The sequence below is a fragment of the Rhynchophorus ferrugineus genome, unplaced genomic scaffold, assembly GCF_030347505.1.
Source record: "Rhynchophorus ferrugineus isolate W39M unplaced genomic scaffold, kcgeb_rfMv2 rfM9, whole genome shotgun sequence".
NCBI lineage: Eukaryota > Metazoa > Arthropoda > Insecta > Coleoptera > Curculionidae > Rhynchophorus > Rhynchophorus ferrugineus.
The window spans coordinates 39738647-39765390 of NW_027472588.1; the positions used below are offsets into that span (position 1 = coordinate 39738647).

Consider the following 26744-nt stretch of genomic DNA (forward strand, 5'->3'; position numbering starts at 1 on the left):
CTAATATTATTTCGTATCATCAATAATTACCTGGCGGCTTGGTGGCGCAGTGGTAAAGGCAATGGGATGGTCCTCCTATACTGTTACGATAGCCGCGGGTTCGAATCCTGCTGGGGCATGGTCGTAAATTTATCTTTGTGAATATTCTAGACAAGAGTGTAAAATCCGACAAGGAAAATGATCCCAGTCACGCCAGTAACCAGGCTGGGTAAGACCGGATGTCTTCTGGGATGATTTCTAAAGTTGGTCACTCGCCAGTCCAGATAAACCCGTAGTTGGTAAAAGGAGACTTTAAAATATATTTTAAAAAATACGTCGGACGGAAATTATAGGCAAAGGAGGACCTCCATTATTTCGTTCATGCAAAATACTTTAATGTAATAGTGTTAAGAGGTTAAAACTCGGAGATGATGCGGCAACATTGCATTGTTTCGACGTCACAAATATCCATGACGCATTACTAAAAAAACTTTGAATAGACTATTTGTAGTTGTGAGGCTTGATATCACCCAGTATATGGCGCCAATGTTTCCAATAAATTCATTTTTTGTTGTTAAGTAAAAAAAAGTACGAAATTCCTTTAATTGAAAATGATTGTCGTGTACACAGTTAATAAAAAAATTCGAAAAAATACAATGAATGGATAAAGGAACGGAAGAGGAAGAGCTCGGGTCAGGATACAGCCCATTTAGCAGCTTAATCTGCCATTTCGCCCCGAGTAAACCCTCTCAGATTTATAGTTTTCTCCGACAAATAAAAGATAGCGCTGAAAACGTCCGCGACGGGGTTGAAGCGGGAAGAACAATTTTAAAAATTGTTTTGTTGTATCCATCTCGGGAAATGCGACATTTTAAACTGATTACAGACATTTATAATGGTTTTAGTCGCTTAAAAAGTTGACGTACACATTCATTTTTAATTTTCAACGAGAGATTATCGTAACAATGGAACGTAATTAAGATAAAAACGAAATGGTGATATGGAGGGTGTCCAAAAATGCACAGAAAAATTAGAATATTTCACCGTTTTTATGGTAAACGTATTGGCAACATTAAATAAGAGTTTTTTTCTTGTTCCAAGATGACCAGCTAGAACCAAATGGTCTTTTGCTGATGTCTTTTCGGATTCGGGATAGTGAAGTGTTTTGCGAGCGACAAAGACCCTGGGTAACGACGGGGATTGTCATAGTTGGTTATCTACCGAGGTTTGTGGATGGATAAGGATTTTATCAAGGTGCTGCCTGCCTATCGCACTTGGAGTAGGTCAAGTTGTCTCTTAAAGACATACCTGTACCACACCTGTGCTTCGTAGAGGCAGACTGGACGGACTAGCATTTTATACAGAGTCGCTTTCTGGGGGATTGGGAGTTTACTTTTTCTGCAGAGTGGGAAGAAAGTAGAAGGATTTGGGCTGACCATTGGAACCTGCTGTTAAATGAGATTGACAGCTCTTAAATTTAATTGGATTTCTATATTTGAAGCATACTGTTTTGAGGGTGCCAATGAAATAGGGGCCAATAATGATTTTAGTGTCAATATCACACTGTACAGTGCGTTGCGATGATACTTACTATTTTCGGGTGAATATCTGGAGTCCCGGTCCCGCACCTAGACCGCGACGGCACCGGTGCAAAGTCAAAGAACGTCCCATTAGACAGAAAACGTTCGAAGGTGCGGAATTGCAAGAATTATCGAATGAAGATCCAATAAACTTAATAAAAACCTGATAAAAATATATCAGATTTATATATGTTTTTATTACTCTTGGTGGTTCAGCATTGCCCAGTGGACAATAAGCATTTCTTAAGTGGTATCCTATGTAAAATATTTTCTTATTTAGTTAGTCCTGTCCTAAATGTTATTCTAAAGTTTATATTGGTCCTATAACCAGATCAGATGGTGTTTTAATTTACTAGTAGATAACGTTTTAGTCTACGCACTTCACAATAACTTCCCATATTTAGCTGTTGAACGAGCATATTGGGTTACACACTGTTGTATCACTTCATTTGAAACATAGTCAATGGGATGCAACTCTTGTTTTTGGAACCGTTGTATATAGTCCAAGTTGTTTTCATTTAGTACGTATATGCTTCTTCTATACATACCAAGACATTTAGAGATTATTTATTACTTGGGGAGGCTGACACTTATTGGTATTCACTGGTGGGTATGTTGTTCTACGCAGTTTGAATGATACCTGGGTTGATTTTGTTTCATTTGCTTTAACACGCCATGTTTTCAGCAACAGTTTCATTTTATCAAGGTGTGTTTGGAGGTTCTCTGATGCTGTTATTGGACCTGCGTGAGACGTATCTTCTGGACACGTCACAAATATATAAAAACGTTAATTTCATTTTACATTCCTAGTTAGTTTCTTTCTAACTCAGTCCGATCATTCCGGAAATATTCTCCTTTATCCCTTTTCCGAGGCGAGGGAGCAAAAAAATCCAAGGAAACTGTTTGATTCAATAAAGTTCCCGGCAACATTCAACGTACGTACGTACGTATATATCCATTTTGTCGAATAAAAGATAAACAGTATTGAGAACCCAATAAAACAAACTCGGATAAAGGGGCAAAAACCGGCGGCTTAACTAGTTTCCGGCGACGGAATACGACTCGGGAGAATAAGGTGAAACCGAGGAGAAAGCGCATAACGATGGAGATGTCGGGGGAGGTCGTTGGGGTCCCGGTCCCGCACCTAGAGAGAGAGAGAGGCGTGTTTTTCCCACTTTTCACTTCCCTCCAGTCACCTGAAGGGTCTTATTAGGAGTTCGAATGGAATTGGAGCCCGGTGGAAATACATTTTTCTTGTTTATATATCGTTATGGAGGAAACAGTCGGGCCGTGAAAATTGCGCGTCGAAGTAAAGGGATGTATTTAGTGAAGAGGACGGCTGGTTTTTGATGGGAATGGCCGTGTTTTATGGAGTCAGAGGGTGTTTTTTTTAAGCGACTGTTTTGTAGATTTTATTCATTAAACATTTTCGGTGGATTTTGTTTTAAATTCGATGAAAATAGAAACATATCTGTATATTTAATAGATTAGAAATTAACACTATTTAGTAGCGTTGAGAAGTATCGACCGAAAACGGATGAACTAGTCGGTGGTCAAGAAAATAGTCGAACATCTTCTCCTCCTTCAGCCAATTTACGGATGCCGTCCCAAAAAACTGTTTGTCCCTTGAGCAAAGCCATTCATCGAGCCTTTTTATAACTATTTCGAAATTGGCGAAGTGCTGCTCTACGAACGTGTGTCCTATTTTGGGATTTTATTTAACAAATGTTTTAATTCAACAACAACAAAAGTACTGTCCTCGCTGGTAATCGGACCCGCAACCTCCGTTTAGGAGGTAACACTATAGAAGCAGTCGTCTACAATATTTCCACGAGGTCTTATATACTAACAGATCAGTTGAAAAAAGTCCCCGGCCTACCATAGTAAAACAAATTTTTTTTGGCAAAATTAGCTTTTTTTATCCAATATAATTCCCTTCAAGGGTGATGCACTGATTATAGCGACCCTCCAACTTTTCGATACCATTTTTCTAGTACGATTTGTCCTTTGCTTTAAAATAGGCCTCAGTTTCTGCGATCACCTCTTCATTCGACGGAAATAGTCGCTGGGGCCAGATCTGGAGAATACGGTGGATGAGTAAGCAATTTGAAGCCCAATTCATGGATTTTTGCCATCGTTCTCACTGACTTGTGACACGGTTCATTGTCTTAGTGAAGCAGCACTTTCTTTTTTTTCAATAGTCGCTGTTGGACCATCAACCCTTTCTTCCTTTTTCAAGGTGGTCAATGAAAATTATTTCATGTGCATCCCAAAATAGAGACGACCTAATCTTGCCAGCCGACTGTTGCATTTTCCTACGCTTTGGAGCAGGTTCATCGTGTGCAGTCCACTCGGATGACTGTCATTTGAACTTCGGAGTGAAGTGATGGAACCATGTTTCATCCATTATCAAATATCGACGCAAAACTCGGGTTTATTACTGTTTTTGTTCAAAAGTGAGCTCGCGCGGCACCCACTTTGCACAGAGCTTTCTCATACCCAAATATTCGTGAATGATATGATGTACACGTTCACTTGATATCTTCAGAGTGTCTGCTATTTCATTCAATTTCAGTTTGCGGTAATTCAAAATCATTTTGTAGATTTTTTTAATGTTTTCGTCGGTGACAACCTCTCTTGGGCGTCCACTGCGTTCATCGTCTTCGGTGCTCATTTTACCACGTTTAAATTTAGCATACCAATCCTTGATGGTTAATTTTCCTGGGGTAGTGCCCGGAAATTCGGCATCAAGCCATGTTTTTGCTTCAACTCTATGTTTTCCCTTCAAAAAGCAATATTTTATCAACACGTACAATTCCTTTTTATCCATTTTTTCCAGTAGCGCCATCTAGGTGTCAGGCCGGGGACTTTTCAATTAACCTGTTATGTGAATGATCTTTTTATAATGAATGAATGAACATTTTTATCAATCTAACCTAATGAGGCAAAATAGAAACGTACGGGAATCGACATCACCCGACAACAAACATAATCCTGGGACGATTCGCGCGCCAGACCAATCGAGGGTAGGCCAATTAATCGTCTTGAGCGACGGCCGAGTCAAACTCGGGGCGACAGAACGTCAACCGTCATCCGCCTCATCCCGGTCCCTTGCGGTATCGCTTCTCCGTCCCTCAAACAAGTCATTATTTTCCGAAGGCACGTGCTAACTCGGTTAGTTTCACGGAACCTGACCGGACCGAAGAACTAATTAACATGGGAGGTTCGGGACGACGACGGCGGCGCCGGCGGCGGCCATAATGGAATTAGGTTCGCCTCATCCGTGGGGAACGCCGACTCCTACTACCACGGTCCGTCTCGACGGAGATGACCTCCTCTAGTAGTGGAGGACGACGTGGAAACTTTACGGTTGCAGGACGGTAGATGGGGGGAGGTGAATAATACTTTTAATCAGCCGTCATTCGTATTCTTACCGTATAGTTTATATATATTTTTTTTATTATTAATTACATTTTGCATTAGATATCCTTAGTACGGTCTTAATTAATTTATTACTAACAGGTCAATTAAAAAGTTCCCGTCCTGACACATAGATGGCGCTACTAGAATTAAATCCATATGTATATAGTTAGCCCCAATACTCAAAAGATGCGTGTATAAATTTGACAGCTGTCGGATCATTAGTTTGTGAATTATAGCATTTTGAGTGAAGCAACTTTTGTTATTGTGAAAAAAATGGATAAAAAGAAATTTCGCGTATTGATATTGCTTTTTGAAGGGAAAAAATTCAGTTGAAGCAAAAACTTGGCTTGATGCCGAGTTTCCGGACACTGCCCCGGGAAAATCAACCATCAACGTTTGATATGCTAAGTTTAGACGTGGTGAAATGAGCACCGAAAACGGTGAACGCAATAGACGCCCAAAAAAGGTTATTACCGACGAAAACATTTAAAAAACCCGCAAAATGATTTTGAATGAGTGACAATTGAAATTGGATGAGATAGCAGACGCTCTAAAGATATCAACTGAACGTGTACATCATATCATTCACGAATATTTGGGTATGAGAAAGCTCTATGCAGAGTGGGTGCCGCTCGAGCTCACTTTTGACCAAAAACAACGACGAGTTGATGATTCGAAACAGTGTTTGAAGATGATCAAGCGTAATAAACTGAGTTTTTCCGTCGATAAGTGACAATGGATGAAACATGGCTCCATTGTTTCACTCCGAAGTCCAATCGACAGTTATCCGAGTGGACTGCATACGATGAACCCGCTCCAAAGTCTGGGAAAACACAACAGTCTGCTGGCAAGTTTATGACGTCCGTATTTTGTGGTACGCATGGAATAATTTTCATTGACCACCTTGAAAAAGGAAGGACCATCAACAGCGACTATTACATAGCGTTATTGGACCGTTTAATGGACGAAATGGTCGGAAACGGCCGCTTTTGAAGAAAAAGAAAGTGCTGCTTCACCAAGACAATGCACTGTGTCAAATTAGTTGAATTGAGCTACGAATTCCTGTCCTATCCACCGTATTCTCCATATCTGGCCCCCAGCGACTATTTCCTGTTTTCAGATCTCGAAAGAATGCTCGCTGGGAAGAAATTTTCGTCGAATGAAGAGATGATCGCCGAAACTGAGGCCTATTTTGAAGCAAAGGACAAATCGTACTACAAAAATGGTATCGAATAGTTGGTGGGTCGCTATAATCAGTGTATCACCCTTGAAGACAATTATGTTGAATAAAAAAAACTAATTTTGTCAAAAAATTTGTTTTGTTATGGTAGGCCGGGGACTTTTCGATTGGCCCGTTAAACAAGTCTCAGTAAATTTGTTAATAAGATTAGGCTTTTATTTAATTTATTGAATATTTCGCAAACTAGAACCAAGTTAAAAAAATGGGTTGCTGATTTGTAATCAGCTTATAAACAGCTTTTGACTGCTCAAGTATAAAATCATGTAAACTAGAGTTTTCAAGGCACGAAAAAAGACTTTTTCTTCTCCCTACGGAATTACAGAGCTCCACCAAAAAAATACATTATAACATTACAACGTCTCTTTTTCCATTTGCATCGCAGATGTTTATCTCGTCTTAGATTATTTCTGTCGGCGTTTTACGATCTTTTTCCGTGTCGCTATTATATTGGAAATGTCGTATTTTACCTGTCAATTTATCTGGGGGGTCGGTTTTCGCGAAAGCAGCGCAAAAGCTCGCATTCGCGACTAGAAATACGTGGGTGTCTGTCGTTTTTCACGTTTTCCCATGAGGGAGAAAATTCAATATATTTTCGCGCGTATACACGTTAAATGTTCCCGTATATAACATTTGCTTACAAGCGTTTACCTAAACCGGAATATGAAAATAGATGATTTTGTAAATAACGACGGCGAGACTCGCGTGTTGCCTAAACATCCAGATAACTAGGCGCTGATGCTGAACAGAATGACGCGTTGTTGAGAGATTGTATGTATATACGTATGTAAGCGTAAGTACAGATGAAATATGTTCTCGTATCTTTTCTTGATTTAAGTCTGTTTTCGGGTAGTAATTGGCGAATAGCATTACTTTCCACCGGGTATACGGTCTCTCCAAAATAACAGTGAACCTGAAAAACGGATGTTATAACATCTTATAATTTATTTTAACATTATAGTATATCTAATGCATATATTATCGAAGGACTTAACTTACAGTTAATTAAACATCCACAATATTTTCTAAACCGCCTAATTTAATAATTTCTAATCTCTTTCTTAGAGAACACATTTACCTTTTTATGATTAGTTGCTGTGTTTTCCTGTCAAATCATTCTGATATTATCGTATTTCTCCTTGGTTTCTTCTATTACTAACTGTGTACATTTTTCTTGATAAAATTCAATTTAATCACTGCATTCGCCCTAATGCATTTACCATATCTGCAAAACAGTTAGTATTCATTCTCTCCTCATACATTTTAACCAAATGCTCGTATATATTCCGAACAATTACACACATATCTATGCACATAAATCTTTCAAACTCTACAATACGGTTTTCTACAGTTATCCTATATCAATTAGATACTCACCTTTAGTTGTTTCCACTCTCATTATCCTGTTTTGGTATTGTCAGCATTTAATCATAATCCACATCCTGAGAGTTTCATTCATTCACTGTCACATTCTGAACCAATATTAAGCCCTTATTCAAGTCAATAACTAAGCTGTTAATTTCCAATATAACACTAGTTCAGAATTCCACTATTTGTCAATTTCTTCTTCTGTGTATGTTTGATGGAGTTCATCCGAAGTGAACAAACAGTTCTTGCTTGTATGTTTTTGTACACCTTCATGTATATTGTAGTTATTCTTTGCCACGTCCCACAATAATTCAATTTCGTTTAATATGCCCTGATAGGGAGGAAGACGTTACCTTCTCTGGCCATATTGTTCTGACATTTGAACTACTGTGTATTTTTTCAGTCCAATTACTAGACAAGTAAATTACATGATACAGAATTAAGCACTAATTAATCATTTATATTTACCAAGTAACAATTTGATATACTTCACTCTTTAACATGGTATCTTTTGGCCTTGGGCCTATCTATGGGGCCTTTGCCGATCACTTGTTGGGATCTTTTTGTTGGATTCCTTTTTCTAGCATGAAGAACAATATATCTGCAATGAATTATTAAGAAATATTATGATGAAAAAAAACTAAACAAATGTTATTATAACTTTTACCATTTTCCATCAACTTTTGTTTTCTTTACACTATTTTTATTTTATTAGCTTCTTGCCAAGGGTTACCTAATATTTAATTTAGAAATACCTATGTCTATGCAGAAATTGAAATAACGAGTCTCCTAATTTTATTATATGCTTTTGAAAATTGTCTTTTATGTCTGGAAGTTGAATTGGACCTCTTCGTGGGTTATTTTTATACTATTTAAATCCTATATTTTCAGTACAGTGATTATTTTTATACTCCATGCCCTAAGTTTTCTATGGATACATTCCGTTTAACAAAATCGCTGAAATAATGTTATTAAATTATGTTTATATTAAAAAAATTACTCACCGTTTTTATACATGTCATAAATTTAATCTTGAACATAACGAATATAAAGGTATGTACATACTTTCTTTTCGGTTAGTGCAAAGATTGTTTTTGAGTATTTCATTTTAAAGGTTTATTACACACAGCACAAATATTCTACAAAATTGTTTCATTATAACAAAACGATAACGTAATAGAATTACATTTATAAATTAGAGACTATTAAAATAGTCCATTAAGTTGCCGGAAATTATCAAAATACGCTCATCCTGATTCATTGATGAAAATACTAAGTATTTCAACAATTAAAACGAAATATCTATATTGAAAGACAATTCATGATGTAGTTACGTTTAGTTTTTTTAAAAAAGAGTTCCTAGGCCCCGGCGAGATTCGAACTCACGATCTCCTGTTTACTAGACAGGCGCTTTAACCAACTAAGCCACGGCGCCTTGGTTCAGTTATTTTTACTGTATGTATAAAATAATTCAGTCCATTCATGCTCTGGTCATTTCGTAACTAATGAAAAAAAAATGTTCCGAACGTAATGAGAAAAGTTTTCCCATCAAGACGAAACCGAATAAAATACACACTCGTTATTTTTTACGACCTTTATCATTAAACGATTCCAACGGAAAGTCGGTTTTATCTTTACGCTCCATATTGTTTTACATCCCTAGAAATGTGATACGGTGCAGCTTTTTTTCTTCAGTTAAGGTTTATGACACCGTTCATATCTTTATACTCGTACTCAAAAAGTTTCTTTTACATTTATGCGACGTAGGTTTGATTTCATTTTATATAAAAATCCTTGCATATCATTGCAGGATGCAAGCGAACAATTATTTAAAAGTTTGAAAGTTGCGATACTAGATGGCACCCTCATGCTACCGATATTTTTCAATAGATGGCACCGTTGGAAGTAATAAGAACTCTAATAGTCTTTGATCATTTTTTGCTGTAATTATAAAAATACCAATGAAATTAGTCTTTATGTAACTGATTCTTGCAAACATATATTATCATATAACATATATATCAAAACTTACCTGAAATAAAATATATTGTACCGATTTTTCACAATAAGCTTAAAATTAAAAAGAATCCTTTTTTGGCATTTTTGGCAACACGTAAAATTTTAAGGTTATGATAAATTAATAAAGTTATATTAATATATAAATAAATTAATAAAACTATAAATAAATAAAGACAGTATGAAGATTTTAAATCATATTTATTTATTTATATTATTACTTTTATTAAAATATTAGTAGTATATACGAGGGTGACTGTTTAAATTTCGCTAATTGGCAACACTGTTGTCATGTGAGTCCATCTGACAGTTCCATCGTAAAGTTTGACATTGTTGACGATATACGTACTCAGAACATTTTGTAGCACGGACGCTATTTGTTTATTTTATATTTAGTTGAAAGTTTCGTCTCGGCAAAAAATGAAACTGAATCGTGAACATTTTCGTGTGATGATTTTTACGATTTTCGGCGTGGGTTATCACAACAAGAATGCATCAACCAACTTAATTTGACTTTTGGCGATGAAGCTCCATCAAAAACCACCGTGTATCGCTGGTTTAGTGAATTCTATCGAGGTCGTAGTTCGCTGTCCAACGAGTTTCGTGAAGGTCGTCCAAAATCGGCTGTAGTGCCAGAAAACATTGATGCCGTGTGCGAAATGATTAAACAAGATCGTCACGTCACCTATTGTGAGATTGAGGCATCCCTAAATATTGGTTCCACCAGCATATATGCGATTTTACATGAATACTTAGCTGTGTGAAAGTTATGTTCGCGTTGGATCCCACACAATTTGAAAATCGCTCAAAAAAAGGCTCGTGTCTATTGGTGCAAAGAAATGCTTAAGAAATTCAATCGTGGTGCTTCGACAGACGTTTATAAAATCGTGACAAGTGACGAATCATGGATATATTCGTATGAGCTCGAAAGTAAGCAGCGGTCGCCAGTATAGGTGTTCCAAGTTCACCAAGAGAACCAAATCCAGCAAAAGTTGTTGGCGCACGAAGCACTTCATAGAAAATGTCGGCCTGTTTCTTCGGGAAAACTGGTGATATTGCAACAGTGGCTCTAAAGGATCGTAAAACAGTAAATTCTGATTGGTACGCAAGCATCTGTTTGCCATCTGAAGTCTTCGGTGAAATAAGGAAAACCAACAAGAGACACCGGATTGTTCTTCATCATGACAATGCGAGCTCTCAAACAAGAGACTATTTGAGCACTCAAAACATCGAATTGATGGGTCATCCGCCGTACAGCCCTGATTTGGCGCCCAATGACTTCTTTTCGTTCTCATCTATGAAGAATACACTACGTCGTCAACGATTTTCATCGCCAGAAGGAGCTATTGAAGCGTTCAAAAATCATGTTTTGAAGGTACCACATTCGGAATGGAATAAATGCTTTGAAAATTGGTTTAAGCGTATGCAAAAGTGTATCGATCATCGTGGCGAGTACTTTGAAAAACCTTATTTTCCTTGAAAACGCTCTTCTACTCTGGTGAAAGCGTTCACTTTGTTCATCAGTCACCATTCCAAGATTAGCCAGTGCAAGGGATATATTTTTAAAGACATTCTGCACTCCATCGTTTGAAATTTTATAACAAGTCATTCACTAAAGATTGATTATTAAGATTGCCTAAAAATCCATGAATTACTTTCTTTGGAAATTACCAAGCCTCTAACTCTTTCACCGTAAGATTTTCATCGAATTCACTGTTTTTATCATTTTTCTTACTTGTGAATAATTCTGAATCACTTAATTTAGAGAAAACACACAATTTTCAAATACAAAGATTTTTATCCATGGCCTTCATAACATTTTTCTTTAAACCTAATTTAATATGTAAGTGTGGAAGAATCACATTTTCTTGGGGAATACAAGGTTCACATGTAGGGTTTGATTTACCATAAACAAAATCAGTTCGTTTTAAACAAATTTTTAACTTCATAGTGATTTTTGGTGTCTCCAGGGTCTCAGAAACAGAGAGAACAACAATATTTCATGAAAATTGCCTGTAGTTCAAGCAATATAGCAGCAACTTTTTTATCGGCACCAACTTTCCAATTGTATTCTTGGCATTTAAGTCTAAAATCACTATCATGTTTTCGTACGTTTCTTTTTAAATTACTGAATATGCAATAAGTATGGAAGAATATCGGTTGCAATTGTGGAGTAACACAGTACTAAGGAACGTGACGTGTTAGACAACAATATAAATAAACAATGTTTTTAATAATGAACTAAGGAATTCAAAACACGTAATCTTATTTATGTTAGATAAATTATGTCAAACGGTGTAATCATAAAGTTTTAGGGTGTTATAGGGCTCGGAGAATGGTGGTAAAACGAAATGAAACTGTGGTGTTTACATTATGTGACCTTTATTTATTGACGACATAAAATATTAAGGAAATACAAATAAATGAAAGGTATCGGCGCTGGGTTAACCTGTAGACGATGCTTGGGCAGTCGATGGTGGCACGTCTGAACTGTTGAAGATGGTCAGTGAGTGAATAATCGAAAGTACCCTTCGATAACATCCCAGATAAACGTCTCGGTGTTACCAGATAATCGTTTCATAGTTGACGCTGCTAGCACCCCGCCCGCCTTCCACATCTGAGATTATATTACCGGGTATTTTGTACACTAGTTATCCCACGATGTAAACTTCGACGTGTCTCAAGGTCGCTACAAAGTTATTACAAATAAAAGTTTTCTGCTTGAAGCGTTACGAAAGGTCGGGAAAAAATTCCATTTTATTCGAGCCATTCCCGTGCGACGCCCAAACTCAATCGAATTTTATGAACGTTTATTTTACAAAACGGCCGATATATTTCGATGAATTTTTCTGCGGAGGCTCTCCGAACATCCCACCGAATCAATGTCCGTGAGGGAAGATGGAGGGTTTTTCACTGACCGCGATAATCTTCCAGTTTTATCCGGCCTTATTCGGGAATATGGGTAGTTGGCGCCGCCGTAGTGAAATATTTACACTGTCCGAATGTTCCGCGTATATATCACGTTTACGGCTCTCCCGGGTTTGAAGAAACGAAAACGGTCAAATAAAACCGGAATAAGTAAAGAGAATATATCATTCAAAGTACAGGCGAAGCGATGCGGTAGACGTATAATGTCCGTACTAGTTAAAAAGTGTTTTTTTAGAAAATTCAAAAGTCTAATTATATAGATTTTCTGATGTATCCGTTTAGTGATGTATTATCATAGAAATATTGATGTTATAAAAGTATTAGCTATAAACAAATGAAAGTAACGTTGAATATAATTTCAATGGGTGTGAAAATTCGACGATTTATCTAGTCACGCTAAAGCAACTCACTAAAGTTATAAAAATCGACATTGGAAAATGTTTGAAATTACACAAGTTTACAAATTTGGATCACTTTTTGGACTAGATCATATGAAAATGGTTTTTATTTGATGCCCTGAAGAAATGAAAACACACACTTAGACATTGACAACATTTGACGACGACACAGTTATCATGGCAAAAGATGTACTGTAGAAAAGGTACAAGTAGCGGTAAATAAGACCTACAAATGGCCCAGATACTGGAAAATACAGCTTAATGGTTCCAAATCTGTCAAAAACAACTAAATACTACTCAATCAACTAAATACCTCGGAATACATCTCGATGGTAGGTTAAATTGGAAACATCATGTTCGACAAAAAGCAGAGCAGTTTAGATTCAAAGTCATTTAACGGTACGGATTGGTTTACCAGCATGCAATTACGATGCAAATATGGGGTTTCACTAAAACATCAAAACCACACCCAAATTCCCTATGTAACCAACGATGAGCTGCACAATGACCTCGAAATCAAATGAATACATGAAGTGTATTTCGCCTTAACACATGAAATAAGTTTGCTAAATCATAGCAACGTGGAAGCAATACAGCTGCTGGACAACAGGCAGGAAATGAAGAAATTGGGAAATAGATAGTGATGTATTAATCCCGTACTCGCCTTGTTGTGTATTAATGCAAGTACAGCAGAACAATAGTAATAAATTTGTAAATTAAGATTGTACTAAGCATATCTAACGTAAGATATAATTCATGCCCTGAACTCAAATCTTCAACCCGTATATTAAGATTGATCAAGGTTATGGAAAGCTACTTGCTACCTTTGCTACCTCGATGAAGTTTCACGTACGGACAGTAATCCTTTTTATCCAGGTACAAGTGCAAACAATGCTTTGATGTAGCCCAAGCTTTCGACAAGGTTCAACACTTAACTTAGGAAAAGCACAACTAAAACTCTTACATGTTTTGATCCAGAATGTTTAGAGCGGATGCCTATTTTACAATTAAATAAAAATTAAAGCCAGCTACACCTACCATAGGGAAGTGTATTGGGTCCAATCCTTTACCTATTTTAAGCGTCATGTACATGTTATATACAAGACTAGCGACCCGCCCCCGGCTTCGCACGGGTGCAATGCTGATACTAAATTAAATACACTACAGAAAATATATGAACGTTGTATATAAAAACATAGCGGCCCGCTCCGACTTTGCACGGGCATAAAATATATATGCCTATGTCATTCAATGAAAACATGATTAAAATCGATCCAGTATTTTTGGTTCATTCATTACTGCCCTTGGCCTGCACGCATTAAATTTGGAGTAAAACAATTCCTCTTCCCCTATACTTACTATGAAGATTTCCTGCTATCTTTGGAATATCTAAATTCATACAATTTTTATTACATTACACATTTTTAAACGCAAATTTTAAATTTGTAATATCTCCGAAAATATTTGTTTAATTTACATGCTGTAAGGAACCATATTGATCTATATTAATTGCACACTGTATTTAAGGTACTTAATTCGATAAGGATTAATGCCGTATTGCTTAAAATAGTTTCGTAAATAAGCCATTTTCTCACGTAAAAAGTAAACAATAAAAATGGTTAATGTGGGTTATCCCTAAAAGATAAACATATACCATCGCGGACTTTTTTGTAGACATTTTTATGGTGTACAATACTGTAGTACATTAATTTGATCTAACTCGTAGGGTTAGGCAGCGTTTTTGCTAATTGCTAAATAAGCCTAAAAAATAGGTTAATTTACGACATCACGTTAGAAACCTCTAAAATTAGCAATATTGCCTTAGTATATTATGCATGTATTATACATATAAACCTTCCTCTTGAATCACTCTATCTATTGAAAAAAACCGCATCAAAATCCGTTGCTTAGTTTTAAAGATTTAAGCGCACATAGGGATATAGGGACAGAAAAGGCGACTTTGTTTTATACTATGTAGTGATTAAGCATGATATGCCACAAGTGAAAAATATCACCATGTCTGTATAGGCTAGCGGCACTGCAATACTTGTTTTTATAGACAACAGTGAAGAAAAAACCAGAACATTACAACAGGCGAGTAACAATATAAAGAATTGGGCAAAGCGGCAGATACAACAATATCAATGAATAACCCCGTCATCTAATATAGCAACAACGCCAAGTACCTATATGACAAAGCAAAGAAAATAACTGAATTTGAAACGTAGAAAAATGTTTTGGGTATTATAAGTCGATCTTTAAAAAAATATTGTGACTTTTTAGGGAAATACATACATTTTGAACCCCTATTTTATGAATTCCTTATTTATTTTTATTATCAACTGGTTCAGGTAATATTTTTACAGGAAAATATAAATTACACGATAATTTAGAGTAGAAATATATAACGTATTTATCGATAATCATCATTTATCAATAACTTTTAGGGGCGTAGCTTCAGTGGTATTATTATAGAAGACAATGTAGACGTCATCGTGTTAAAATATGTAATACGTTTTAAAAATATCGTCACTGAATAAAAATAAGCAAATACGAAGTAGTATGTTTTCAGAAAGGTACATATTTACCTTATACTATTCTATTGTTAACTTATTGTCGGTTACAATTGGACGTCACCTGACTTGCTTTAAAAATTCCACCTGTAATATAACGACGGTTCCGACCCCTTAGGGACCTTCTAGGCATATTAATTTCACCGACCATCGTATCATCTAGATTAGCAATAGTATAATATATTTATTTTTTAAGTTACACATTACTGTTAAGTCTATGGTTTATGGCCACCTCAATGTTCCCACATTATTACATAAGACAAATACATTGAAGTAACCAATACACTAGAAAGAATTAGAGCGGGTTTATGTGTATTTTGTGTGTATGTGTATTATAATATAACGTTTTTTGTTTTACCTTTTTAAAAAACAGTACTGAAAAACTATTAATTTTTTTTTCTTATATTGGATTTTAGTGTTATTTGAACTTAACTTTATTACGCTGCAACGTTATTAACATATCTTTTCTTTTTTTCCAGGTAAGTCTTCACGGGTTGCACCATTTCATTTAAATACGGCTAAGACACATATAAGGTAACGATTTATACATTTTAATTTTTTACATATACAGTTTCTATGAATCATAGGGAGTGATAATAATTCTCACTGTTAAATAATTGCTAAGTCCTTGTTTTTATATTGCTACCATTGTTTTAAACCCATGATATTGTAAAATAAGGCCATCAATTTAATAGGATCTATCAGAGTTCTGTCGTCTTCCCCTGTTCACCTGTTTTACTCAAAAGAAACATTTCATCCCCGGTTAGTATAGAATGTAAATATTTAGAGCCCTCACGTTTATCCTCTTCACAATTACCTAAAGACCAATGAGATGAAAAAAATTAACTTAACTGATTATATTTCTCTATGGTTATTACTCGTCTAGGCCCATCGATGGTCGTCGTTCGGCCCCCCCTCGGGACGCGTACGTACACACGCCCTTCGAACTCGTCCGCCACGACTCCGGCTCTTGTCGTCTACCCCTCCCTCCCTCCGCGACGCCGCGACCGCCACAGGTGGAACGCGCCTGTGGCGCTTGTTTTGAAAATCTAATATTTATGTTGTTATCAGGCCGATAGCGAGCGTTTAGTTGTCGACCGGTGGAGGTACGGAGAGGGTGAGAGTACGGGTCCGGACGCCCTCGTCGGGGGGATTGTTTTCGACGTCGAGCCGTCGCGAAAATTGCGCGGACCATTGTCGCCGCGACGGTGGAGTGCCGGTTGTTGGTCCGTTGCATTTGTGTGTCCGGTGCGTTTTTAACGTCCTTAAATCGATTTATCGCTCGGTTTCGGTTAAATAACGCGGCGGTGGAAGGAAATAAGGAAACGACAGTGTGTCTAAATACGTTCGGTTTCTCTCGTAATTGTCGCGGTAAATACGCTGAGAAATTTATAGGTTAATAATTCTCACCTAGTCGAGAAATATGTTCTAATTAATTAGTTTCGTGTAATTGTTTCATTGGTAATAATGACATTAGCGTTATGTGTATTTTCGAGTTACTATTTATAGGTTTTTCGGAAAATATGGTTCATATAAAAGCAACCATCTTAGGCTTGGAAATATTCTTCCCATATTTCGAACGAAACCTGCAGATATCTCGAATTATGTAGTCACTAAGAGTTATAAATCATGAACTATCTATTGGAAATACAAGAAAGTCTTCTGGGTTATACCAGGAATGTGGGTTCCTTCCGCAGAATTTTTTGTTACTGATTGTAACATTCCATGGTCACCGGATAGAGAAACATTGATTGATTGATATTTTTGGTATAAAATATCTCAAACGTTTTAACATTTTTTTAGAAACAATCAACATAATTCAAGAAATATTGATAAAAGCCGAGCCGTCCTTTGGCAAGAGTGTAAAATCCGACAAGGAAAATGATACCAATCACGCCAGTAACCAGGCTGGGTAAGACCGGATGTCTTCTGGGCTGATTTATTGACGAGGACCGTGGTTCGGACCCCCCGTTAAACAGTAGGTCCAGTACAGATAAACCCTGATTAGTAAAAAGGAGGCTCTCAAATATAACAAAATAATATATATTGTAGAAAACAAATATCTAGTGAAATAATAAAATTGTGTATAAATTAAAGTCATCTTATGTTAAAATGAAGTTATGTACAGGATAAAATTTGGTTTTAAATAAAATGAAAGACCATTGAGGAAATCAAACAATTTGGGGAGGCTTTGAGGCTTCCTCAATGAATCGGACAAGCCATAACTTCTGATATTTGACGAGTTTCTCGGTTAGATCTATTAGAAATGATTGAGTAAATTCGCAGTGACCAATCAGCCGTTGATTTAATTTTATTAGTAAATCTCTCTTTTATAAAGAAGGCCAAAACTTATCTTCCTCCTCTAGCAGCTTCCACTCAAGCTGTACTAGACTACCTATCTTACGATGTACAAAAGAGGAAATGTCTTTTATAATGTTTTTATAATTTGTTAGATAAAGATTATCAACTAATCAGTTGGTACACTTTTGTGACTGGGACTGAAGACGAACATGATGTTAACAGGTCAATTGAAAAGTCTCCGGCCTACATTTTTTTGGTAAAATTAGTTTTTTTTATTCAACATAATTCCCTTCAAGGGTGATACACTGATTATAGCGACCCTCCAACTTTTTTCACTCAACATTTTTGTAGTACGATTTGCTCTTTGATTCAAAATGGGCTTCATTCGACGAACATTTCTTCCCAGCGAGCATTCTTTTGAGATCTGAGAACAGGATATAGTCGCTGAGGGCCAGATCTGGAGAATACGGTGAATGAGGAAGCAATTCCAAGCCCAATTCATGGATGTTTGTCATCGTTTTCACTGACTTGTGACACGGTGCATTGTCTTGGTGAAGCAGCATTTTCTTTTTCTTCAAATGCGGCCGTTTTTTTTCCGATTTCGTCCTTCAAATGGTCCAGTAAGGTTATGTAATAGTCGCTGTTGATGGTCCTTCCTTTTTCAAGGTAGTCAATGTAAATTATTTCATATAATATATATATATATATATATATATATATATATATATATATAAATTTAAATTTTTTTACGGAGATAAGAAAAGTCTTGTGGTCTGTGTTGTATTTAGCCTCCAGTTGAATGAATGATTAAAACGTTTTAAAGTGCATTTTTACTAAAAAGGAAATACTAGTTGAGGGAAACTGTTCTTATTATACGAACAATTGTTGCAACCGAACTAAACCGTATAGTGTATCGTTTGCGGCATGTCACAGGCAACAATGTTATTTATTAATAAAGTTGTTATTGTTATTTAACAGCAACATTATTTTTAGAAGTCACCATTAAGCGAAATTTAATTGTTGTTACACACGCAGCGCGTACCTACGATGGGAGTTCCGACCAACAGTTCTAATTATATTTAGTTTTGGTTAATGTTTTCGATGGTGTCTAGTAAATTAGCGGAAAATAAATAAAAAGCTTGTTACAGTCTTGATAAAAATGACATATTTTGCATATGAATATCGAGACAGTTCAGACTTAAGTAACTGATGTCGAGGATTTTCTCTTAGAATAAAGAATATCTAGAATAAATATTGTCTACGTTCGTAGCATTCGCATGGTATATATAGACATACTAACATCATTTGAGCAAATATCGTCATATGTTCTTACTTGTTAAACTGTTCCATGATTAGAATCAAAAATGTTATGGTATAGCTCTTATGTAATCAATTGGCGTTAGATCCGGATAATACACTGGAGATTAAATTACCTATTTATTCGAAATTAAAAGTTCCCAGTTGCACTAATCAGTCCAGGAGGTCTTTATATAGATATTTTACTTTAGGTTTTCACGTATGGCCGAATAATAATGACGTTCGCAATATTTTACAACCATCTACCCATCAGTTGTCCAAACATTCGATAACATGCTCTCAGACTGCAGTGAATCGATAGAAACGAACGAAATTGGAGTAATTGGTATTATTAATGCATAGTTATTGCAAAATGCATCAATCTAAAGTACGAGCGTTTTAATTGGAATGTATATCCGCTCTATATTTGATTAAAGCTACTATAGCCAATTATATGTGATATAAATATATAACGAACTTATGTATTAAACAAGATGTTTCTCGCGTTTCCGCAAGTATTTCGAGTTGTTTTGCCATTGTATACCCACCGTATAGCGGAGATCTGGTCCCCAGTAACTAATGACTAGTTGTAGACCTCAAAAGAATGCTCCATAGAAAGATTTTGCTCATATAAAAAATGGCCGAGAAACTGAGCTACTGCTATCTGCGTTTGGTGGCCATATATCACGAATTTTTTTATGTCCAAATCCCAGTGGACAAGCATGGATGTTGCTTCATTGTAATAATGTATGACTGTGTCATACACCTTGACCACCTTTTATAACCTTACAGCTTTATAACCTAGATGACGAGTATACACAGCTTCCAGCCCTTGCTGACCACTGTTCTTTTTGTAGGATTTCTGTTTCCACCATGAAGAATATGTCACTATATCTGCAATGAATTATTAAAAAATATTGTTTACTAAACCCAATCAAATGTTATTATAACTTTTACCTTTTTCCATCAACTTTTGTTCTCTTTACACTCTTTTTCCTAACATCTTTTTACTCTTTTTCACTAGCACCATTTTACTGGTCTAGTGTTCCATTTTGAAATACCTATGTCTGTACACCTATGGATTACTCACCGTTTTTTTATAGATATATAATTATAGCTTTGGAGCGGGTTCATCGTGTGCAGTCCACTCGGATGACTGTCGATTGGACTTCGGAGTGAAATGATGAAGCCATGTTTCATCCATTGTCACATATCGACGCAAAAACTCGGGTTTCTTATGCTTGGTCATCTTGACTAGTAGTAACACTACTCCGAATCATCAACTCGTCGTTGTTTTTGGTCGAAAGTGAGCTCGCGCGGAACGCACTTTGCACAGAGCCTTCTCATACTCAAATATTCGTGAATGATATGATGTACACGTTCAGTTGATATCTTTACAGTGTCTGCTATTTCATTCAATTTCAATTTACGGTCATTCAAAATCATTTTGTGGATTTTTTAAATGTTTTCGTCGGTAACAACCTCTTTTAGGCTTCCACTGTGTTCACCATCTTCGGTGCTCATTTCACCGCGTCTAAACTTAGCATACCAATCCTTGATGATTGATTTTCCTGGGGCAGTGTCCGGATACTCGGCATCAAGTCATGTTTTTGCTTCAACTGTATTTTTTCAGCAATATTTTTTCAATTTTTTCACAATGACAAAAGTTGCTTCACTCAAAATGCTATAATTCAGAAACTGATGATCCGACAGCTGTCAAATTTATACACGCATCTTTTGAGGGTTAGAACCAACTAAAAAACATATGGATTAAATTCTAGTAGCGCCATCCATGTGTCAGGCCGGGGACATTTCAATTAACCTGTTACTTGTATTTATCAGGAAATACAAGTATTTCTTACACTAACATTCTCATGTATTACCTAAGGAGTTCCCACATCAATCTCCACCGACTAGAACAGTACTAAGGTTACAATAAAACGTTATCGATTCCCCTTGGGTCGAACAAATCGGTGTAGATACATAATTTAACAGTGCGAACGTTAAATAGGTCTCGGGATAACTACAGTGCGTCCAATTAATACGAAATGTCAGTGGACTCGTCCGTTTCGGTTTAATTGAAAAGGAAAAAATCGACGTAGAACAGTAGAATGAGGTGCCCGAACAGGAAAAGGAAAAAGAACGAACGACGAACTGTTCTAATAGTTGACGTTTGTCGGAAAAATCTCGCGTAAACATTTATAGAACGGGTACCGGGCAGCAAGATGATGGGCTTTCGGTCTTTAAAAAGGGTGAGGAATGCCAGCTACGAGATTATGCTGGGTAAGTAATCAGTGGTTTTTCTATTTTTCAGAATAACGGGTTTTCGATGGCGAACAGAATCATTTTTAATTGTTTGACTGGTCGGTTTTCAAGCGAGAATAGTTATCGCGAATACTCGTTCTTTGCTCAGACAATTTATTGAATTAAATTCCATTTTGAGATTCGCAAGCAGAGCTAAAAGCTAAGAAAATCAAAAAAGACTGATCTTACCAACACATATACTGACCGGGGCAAATTCAGATTAATACTGCAGGAAAGTCATTACAATTACATTCAAGGAAATGTAAAAACTTATTTATTAAAAGTATTGGTCATTTGATTCTATATATCTCTACCCATATTTCGGGCAATTTATGGAGGCCATCCCAAAAAACTGTTTGTTCTTTGAGTGAAACCATTCATCGAAGCCTTTTTTGTAACTTCTATGAAATTGGCGAAGTGCAGCTCTGCAAGCGCGTACCCCATTGACGCGAACAGTTGATACTCGGGCGGGGCAAGGTCTGGAGAGTACGGCGGGTGCGATAATACGTCCCATCCAAGTGCTTTCAACGCTTCCTAGTCTTCCTAGTTTTGCTTTATTAAGCCCATTATTGGGCTCTAAAATCAGTTTATCGTGTTTTTGTTCGTCTTCTGGGTGTTTTTCGATCAATACATGTGTCAAATTGATCCTTTGTTGTCGGTAGCAATTGCTATTGACTGTTTTTCTTTCCCTGTTATTAACTATACATCCTTTTTTATGTGTTTTTCAAGTTTGTTTTTTGACTTTTAGCAGTTATTTAAAAGTGTAGGGCATGTCGTTCAGGATATGGATATTGCCATCTGTCCAAGAGATTCTTAGCATCTGCATGTATCACCACAATTCAAAGGGTTGAATATTTTACACCATACGACAGTTTTAGTTAGATGTAGCACTCTGATATCGATTTCGCTTGGAGCATAGCTTACTTTCATAATAATTTATGTTAATTTTCAACCCATAGTTCTTACAGTGTCAGTTTTGATAACAAAGCTCTATAAATCACGCTCAGAGTTGGTAATACACCAGTGACTCTATTCTGAAATGCTCATGTTATGTTGATATTACATCTCGCAGGTCTATATAGGTCATAGTATTTGCTTGTACAGCACCCACTTACTATGATACATTTTTTTGTGTTTATGCATCCTCCAACGATGTTCCGCATCAACATTGATCCCAAAGTACCTACTTAAAGTTGTCACTGTATAGGATAGTAGTTATTTTTAAGCCAGCTTAATATTTTTAACATATGTCTAAACTTAACCAAATGTATTGGCTGATCCATGAAGGGCGTAAATCTAAATTGTCATTAGATAAGAAACTTCTGCTATTTAAGTCAATATTTAGGCCCATTTCGACCTACGGTATTGAACTGTGGGGTTCTACTGGCAAAGCTAACATACATATGATCCAGAGGTTCCAGAATAAAGTATTGCGAGTCCCATATTACGTGCCCAACAAACTGATTCAGCGCGATATCTCTTAGATCCCATAACGAGTGTAATTCGAAGTGTTAGTGCGAAGTATTCTGAAAGCCTATTAGTGCATCAGTCATCGCCAAACAGTTAAATGTGCGCCATGACAGTGTAGTGCATAGGCTCAAACGCAAACTGCCATACGAACTGATAAATAGACACATAGAGTGAGATATAATATCGTCTAGAATAAGTTAAAATAGTTTTTAGAATAAGTTAGGATATACTTTAATATAAATTAGAATAGTATCTAGAATAAGATGTAGATTATGAGTTGTACAGAAGATCACTTACTGAAGTGACCTTCTACATGTCAGGATAGTTATATTATATAACGGAAGTCATATAATGGTACTTATTTCCTACGGACAGATTGTTGACGTTCTAAGAGATCAATAACTTAAGTCAAAACATCAGGCTACGTCATTGACATCTGCATCATTTATTACACATAATTAGATTCCTATTTTGCTATATCGTCCCAATGTTCCCCTCTAATGCCTAATTTAAAAATAAATCAGTCCGTAAATAACAAGAAACATCTCTCCGTTGTCAGACAAGACACACACACATACACAAATGTGCTACCTTCTCTCCCCGCCGTTTGTCAACTGTTGTGTTCGATCCGGTCGACATTTAAAACTAGTAAAAGAGGGGCGTGGAGGGTCGGAGGAGTATGTTGGTCGGTTTATTTCCGTCGCGAATTTACAGTTATAACTGCTACGGACGACGATTTATTTTTACTCCGTCTAGTTGTGTGACAGCCCAATTATTTTTCCAAACAATCTACTCGAGCACGTGCTGGCCATCCGCAGTGGCGGAAGAAAGTCGGTCGCGGATCGTTAAGAGACAGAATTCTGGATTTATGGAGTTCGTTGTGGAGTATAGTTTGATGTTATAGCCCGCATGATAGGTTTCCAGTTGTATAAATCATTTTAAAAGGAGAAATCCAACCGTAAAATTCGGAAGAGCATTTAGGAAAACTAAAAGAAAGTTCACGGTCGATATTAATGTTAAAATTTAATCGATAACAATGTTAAATAACTAACTAAATCAAGAAAAGTAAACATAGACACATATATATCAGTGAGGACATTGCAAAAGACAAAACAAACAAAAGAAAAATACTGGTAAAAAATGAGGAGCAAAGCTAGGGAACAAAGGAAGAAGGAAAAAACAGTTAATATAAAACATCAGCAATTAATAACACATTGGACAGATGGGGACATAGAACACCAAAATGGAAGGTCTGAGATGAAACAACATGAAAGAAAAAATGATAGATTGTTAAGAAAGAAGCTCTAAAAGGATCTAACACAGAAAACTGATGAAGTTGAAGGAATTGTACCTTATAGGAGATTTCAACAACAGAAAAAGGCTTAAGAAAAAACAATGGAAAAAGAGTGTCTGATTTTTAGTCTGAATATAACACACCTATACATAACTTAGTGGTAAAAAGGTGTTTTTTTTTTCTATTTATATCATTTTAATTCAAATTTCGATTTGTTTTACTTTTACTCAGTCAATTTATGGATACCAAAAGAACATATCTGAGCTAAACCATTCATAGAGCTGCACTATTCATCTCTGCATCAACAGCGACTATTACATAGCGTTATTGAACCGTTTGAAGGACGAAATCGCCGAAGAACGACCGCATTTGAAGAAAAAGAAAGTGCTGACTCGCCAAGACAATGCACCATGTCACAAGTCAGTGAAATCTATGGCAAAATCCATGAATTGGGCTTCGAATTGCTTCCTCATCCACAGTGTTCTCCTATTCTCAGATCTCAAAAGAATGCTCGCTAGGAAGAAATTTTCGTCAAGTGAAGAGGTGATCGCCGAAACTGAGGCCTATTTTGAAGAAAAGGACAAATCATACTACAAAAATGGCATCGAAAAGTTGGAGGGTCACTATAATCAGTGTATCACTCTTGAAGGAAATTATGTTGAATAAAAAAAACTAATTTTGCCAAAAAAAATGTGTTTTACTAAGGTAGGCCGGGGACTTTTCAACTGATATGTTAGGTACCCTAGAAAAATAAACCATGTGAATAAAAAAGTTTTAAAAGCAATGATCTCAATCGATGACGGACGGAGTTTTTTATTTTGTGTGATTACTGTAGCATTTATACACCAGCATAATCCAAACCATCATTCAGATTTTCAAGAAATATATCGCAAACGATAACTTCAATAGTTTAATCGATTTTAAAAAACTTAATGTATATACGTAATCTAAAATCTCGATTTTTCCCGTTGAGAGGCGAGAGACTCGAGCCGACGCCCGGTGGATAGGATAAATATTTGAACGCCATTTGCAAGTTTATGGAATACTGAGCGAAGCGGTGGGGTTGCTGGTTGGAGGGACGGAGGGCTCCATGGAGGAGCACGAAAAAAAGTCCCGATCGAGCCGGAAAATCAGAACGTTCCATGTTCGGGTCGACATTTCTCGGTTGGATATTTATAAATATTCAACGGTTTGCTCTGTCGCTCCGGATGAAAGGCCTTTTCATCCTTTGGGTGATTCGACAATGAGGGATGGCGGAGTTTCTTCGGATCGGAGGCACGTTCTATTGTTTTATTGCGTTAATTCTGTCAAATATTGTTTTTTTGATGTTATATACGGATGTTGCTATATATAACTTGGAATTGTTGATAATAATTGGCTTTCTTCGGATAATACTTGATCTTCTTAGGAACATTTTGTGATTCAAACGTGATTATGACATTGTCAACATTAGCCTTCAGAAAATGTTGTTATTTAAATAGTTTCTTTCGCTTCACTACATAGTATAAAACAAAGTCGCCTTTTCTGTCCCTATATCCCTATGTGCGCTTAAATCTTTAAAACTACGCAACGGATTTTGATGCGGTTTTTTTCAATAGATAGAGTGATTCAAGAGGAAGGTTTATATGTATAATACATGCATAATATACTAAGGCAACATTGCTAATTTTAGAGGTTTCTAACGTGATGTCGTAAATTAACCTATTTTTTTAGGCTTATTTAGCAATTAGCAAAAACGCTGCCTAACCCTACGAGTTAGATCAAATTAATGTACTACAGTATTGTACACCATAAAAAGGTCTACAAAAAAGTCCGCGATGGTATATGTTTATCTTTTAGGGATAACCCACATTAACCATTTTTATTGTTTACTTTTTACGTGAGAAAATGGCTTATTTACGAAGCTATTTTAAGCAATACGGCATTAATCCTTATCGAATTAAGTACCTTAAATACAGTGTGCAATTAATATAGATCAATATGGTTCCTTACAGCATGTAAATTAAACAAATATTTTCGTGGATATTACAAATTTAAAATTTGCGTTTAAAAATGTGTAATGTAATAAAAATTGTATGAATTTAGATATTCCAAAGATAGCAGGAAATCTTCATAGTAAGTATAGGGGAAGAGGAATTGTTTTACTCCAAATTTAATGCGTGCAGGCCAAGGGCAGTAATGAATGAACCAAAAATACTGGATCGATTTTAATCATGTTTTCATTGAGTGACATAGGCATATATATTTTATGCCCGTGCAAAGTCGGAGCGGGCCGCTATGTTTTTATATACAACGTTGTGTATTTAATTTAGTATCAACATTGCACCCTGCGAAGCCGGGGCGGGTCGCTAGTTGCTGATAATACTTGACCTTCTTCAGAACATTTTGTTATTTAAACGTGACTCTTTACCATTATTGATAATATTTGGCTTTCTTTGTAAGATTTTGTTATTTAAACGCGATTTTTATTTATTTTAATAATAAAAAGACTAAATATATTTTTTAAACATTTTAAAATATTCAGTTCCGCCGACAAGTCGACAATATTCATAATGTTTTCAGTTTTATTTCGATCTT

At 36.2% G+C, this 26744-nt stretch overlaps 1 protein-coding gene and 1 non-coding gene across 9 annotated transcripts in view; one reads left to right on the forward strand and one right to left on the reverse strand.

Annotated features, from left to right (window-relative positions):
• Window positions 1–26744, forward strand: part of cno (adherens junction formation factor afadin) — a 204989-nt gene that overhangs the window by 112246 nt on the left and 65999 nt on the right. The window contains exon 1 of one of the 8 annotated variants that reach the window (XM_076414993.1): window positions 21254–21382. The exons of the other annotated variants lie outside the window; for them this stretch is intronic. Coding sequence (XP_076271108.1) covers window positions 21325–21382 — 58 coding nt within the window. The 5' untranslated portion in view covers window positions 21254–21324. Of the gene's footprint in view, window positions 1–21253; window positions 21383–26744 lie in introns of those variants that run through there. 8 annotated transcript variants of the gene reach the window in all.
• TRNAT-AGU (transfer RNA threonine (anticodon AGU)) lies at window positions 8949–9022 on the reverse strand. Its single transcript has one exon. It is a non-coding gene; the product is annotated as a tRNA-Thr (tRNA).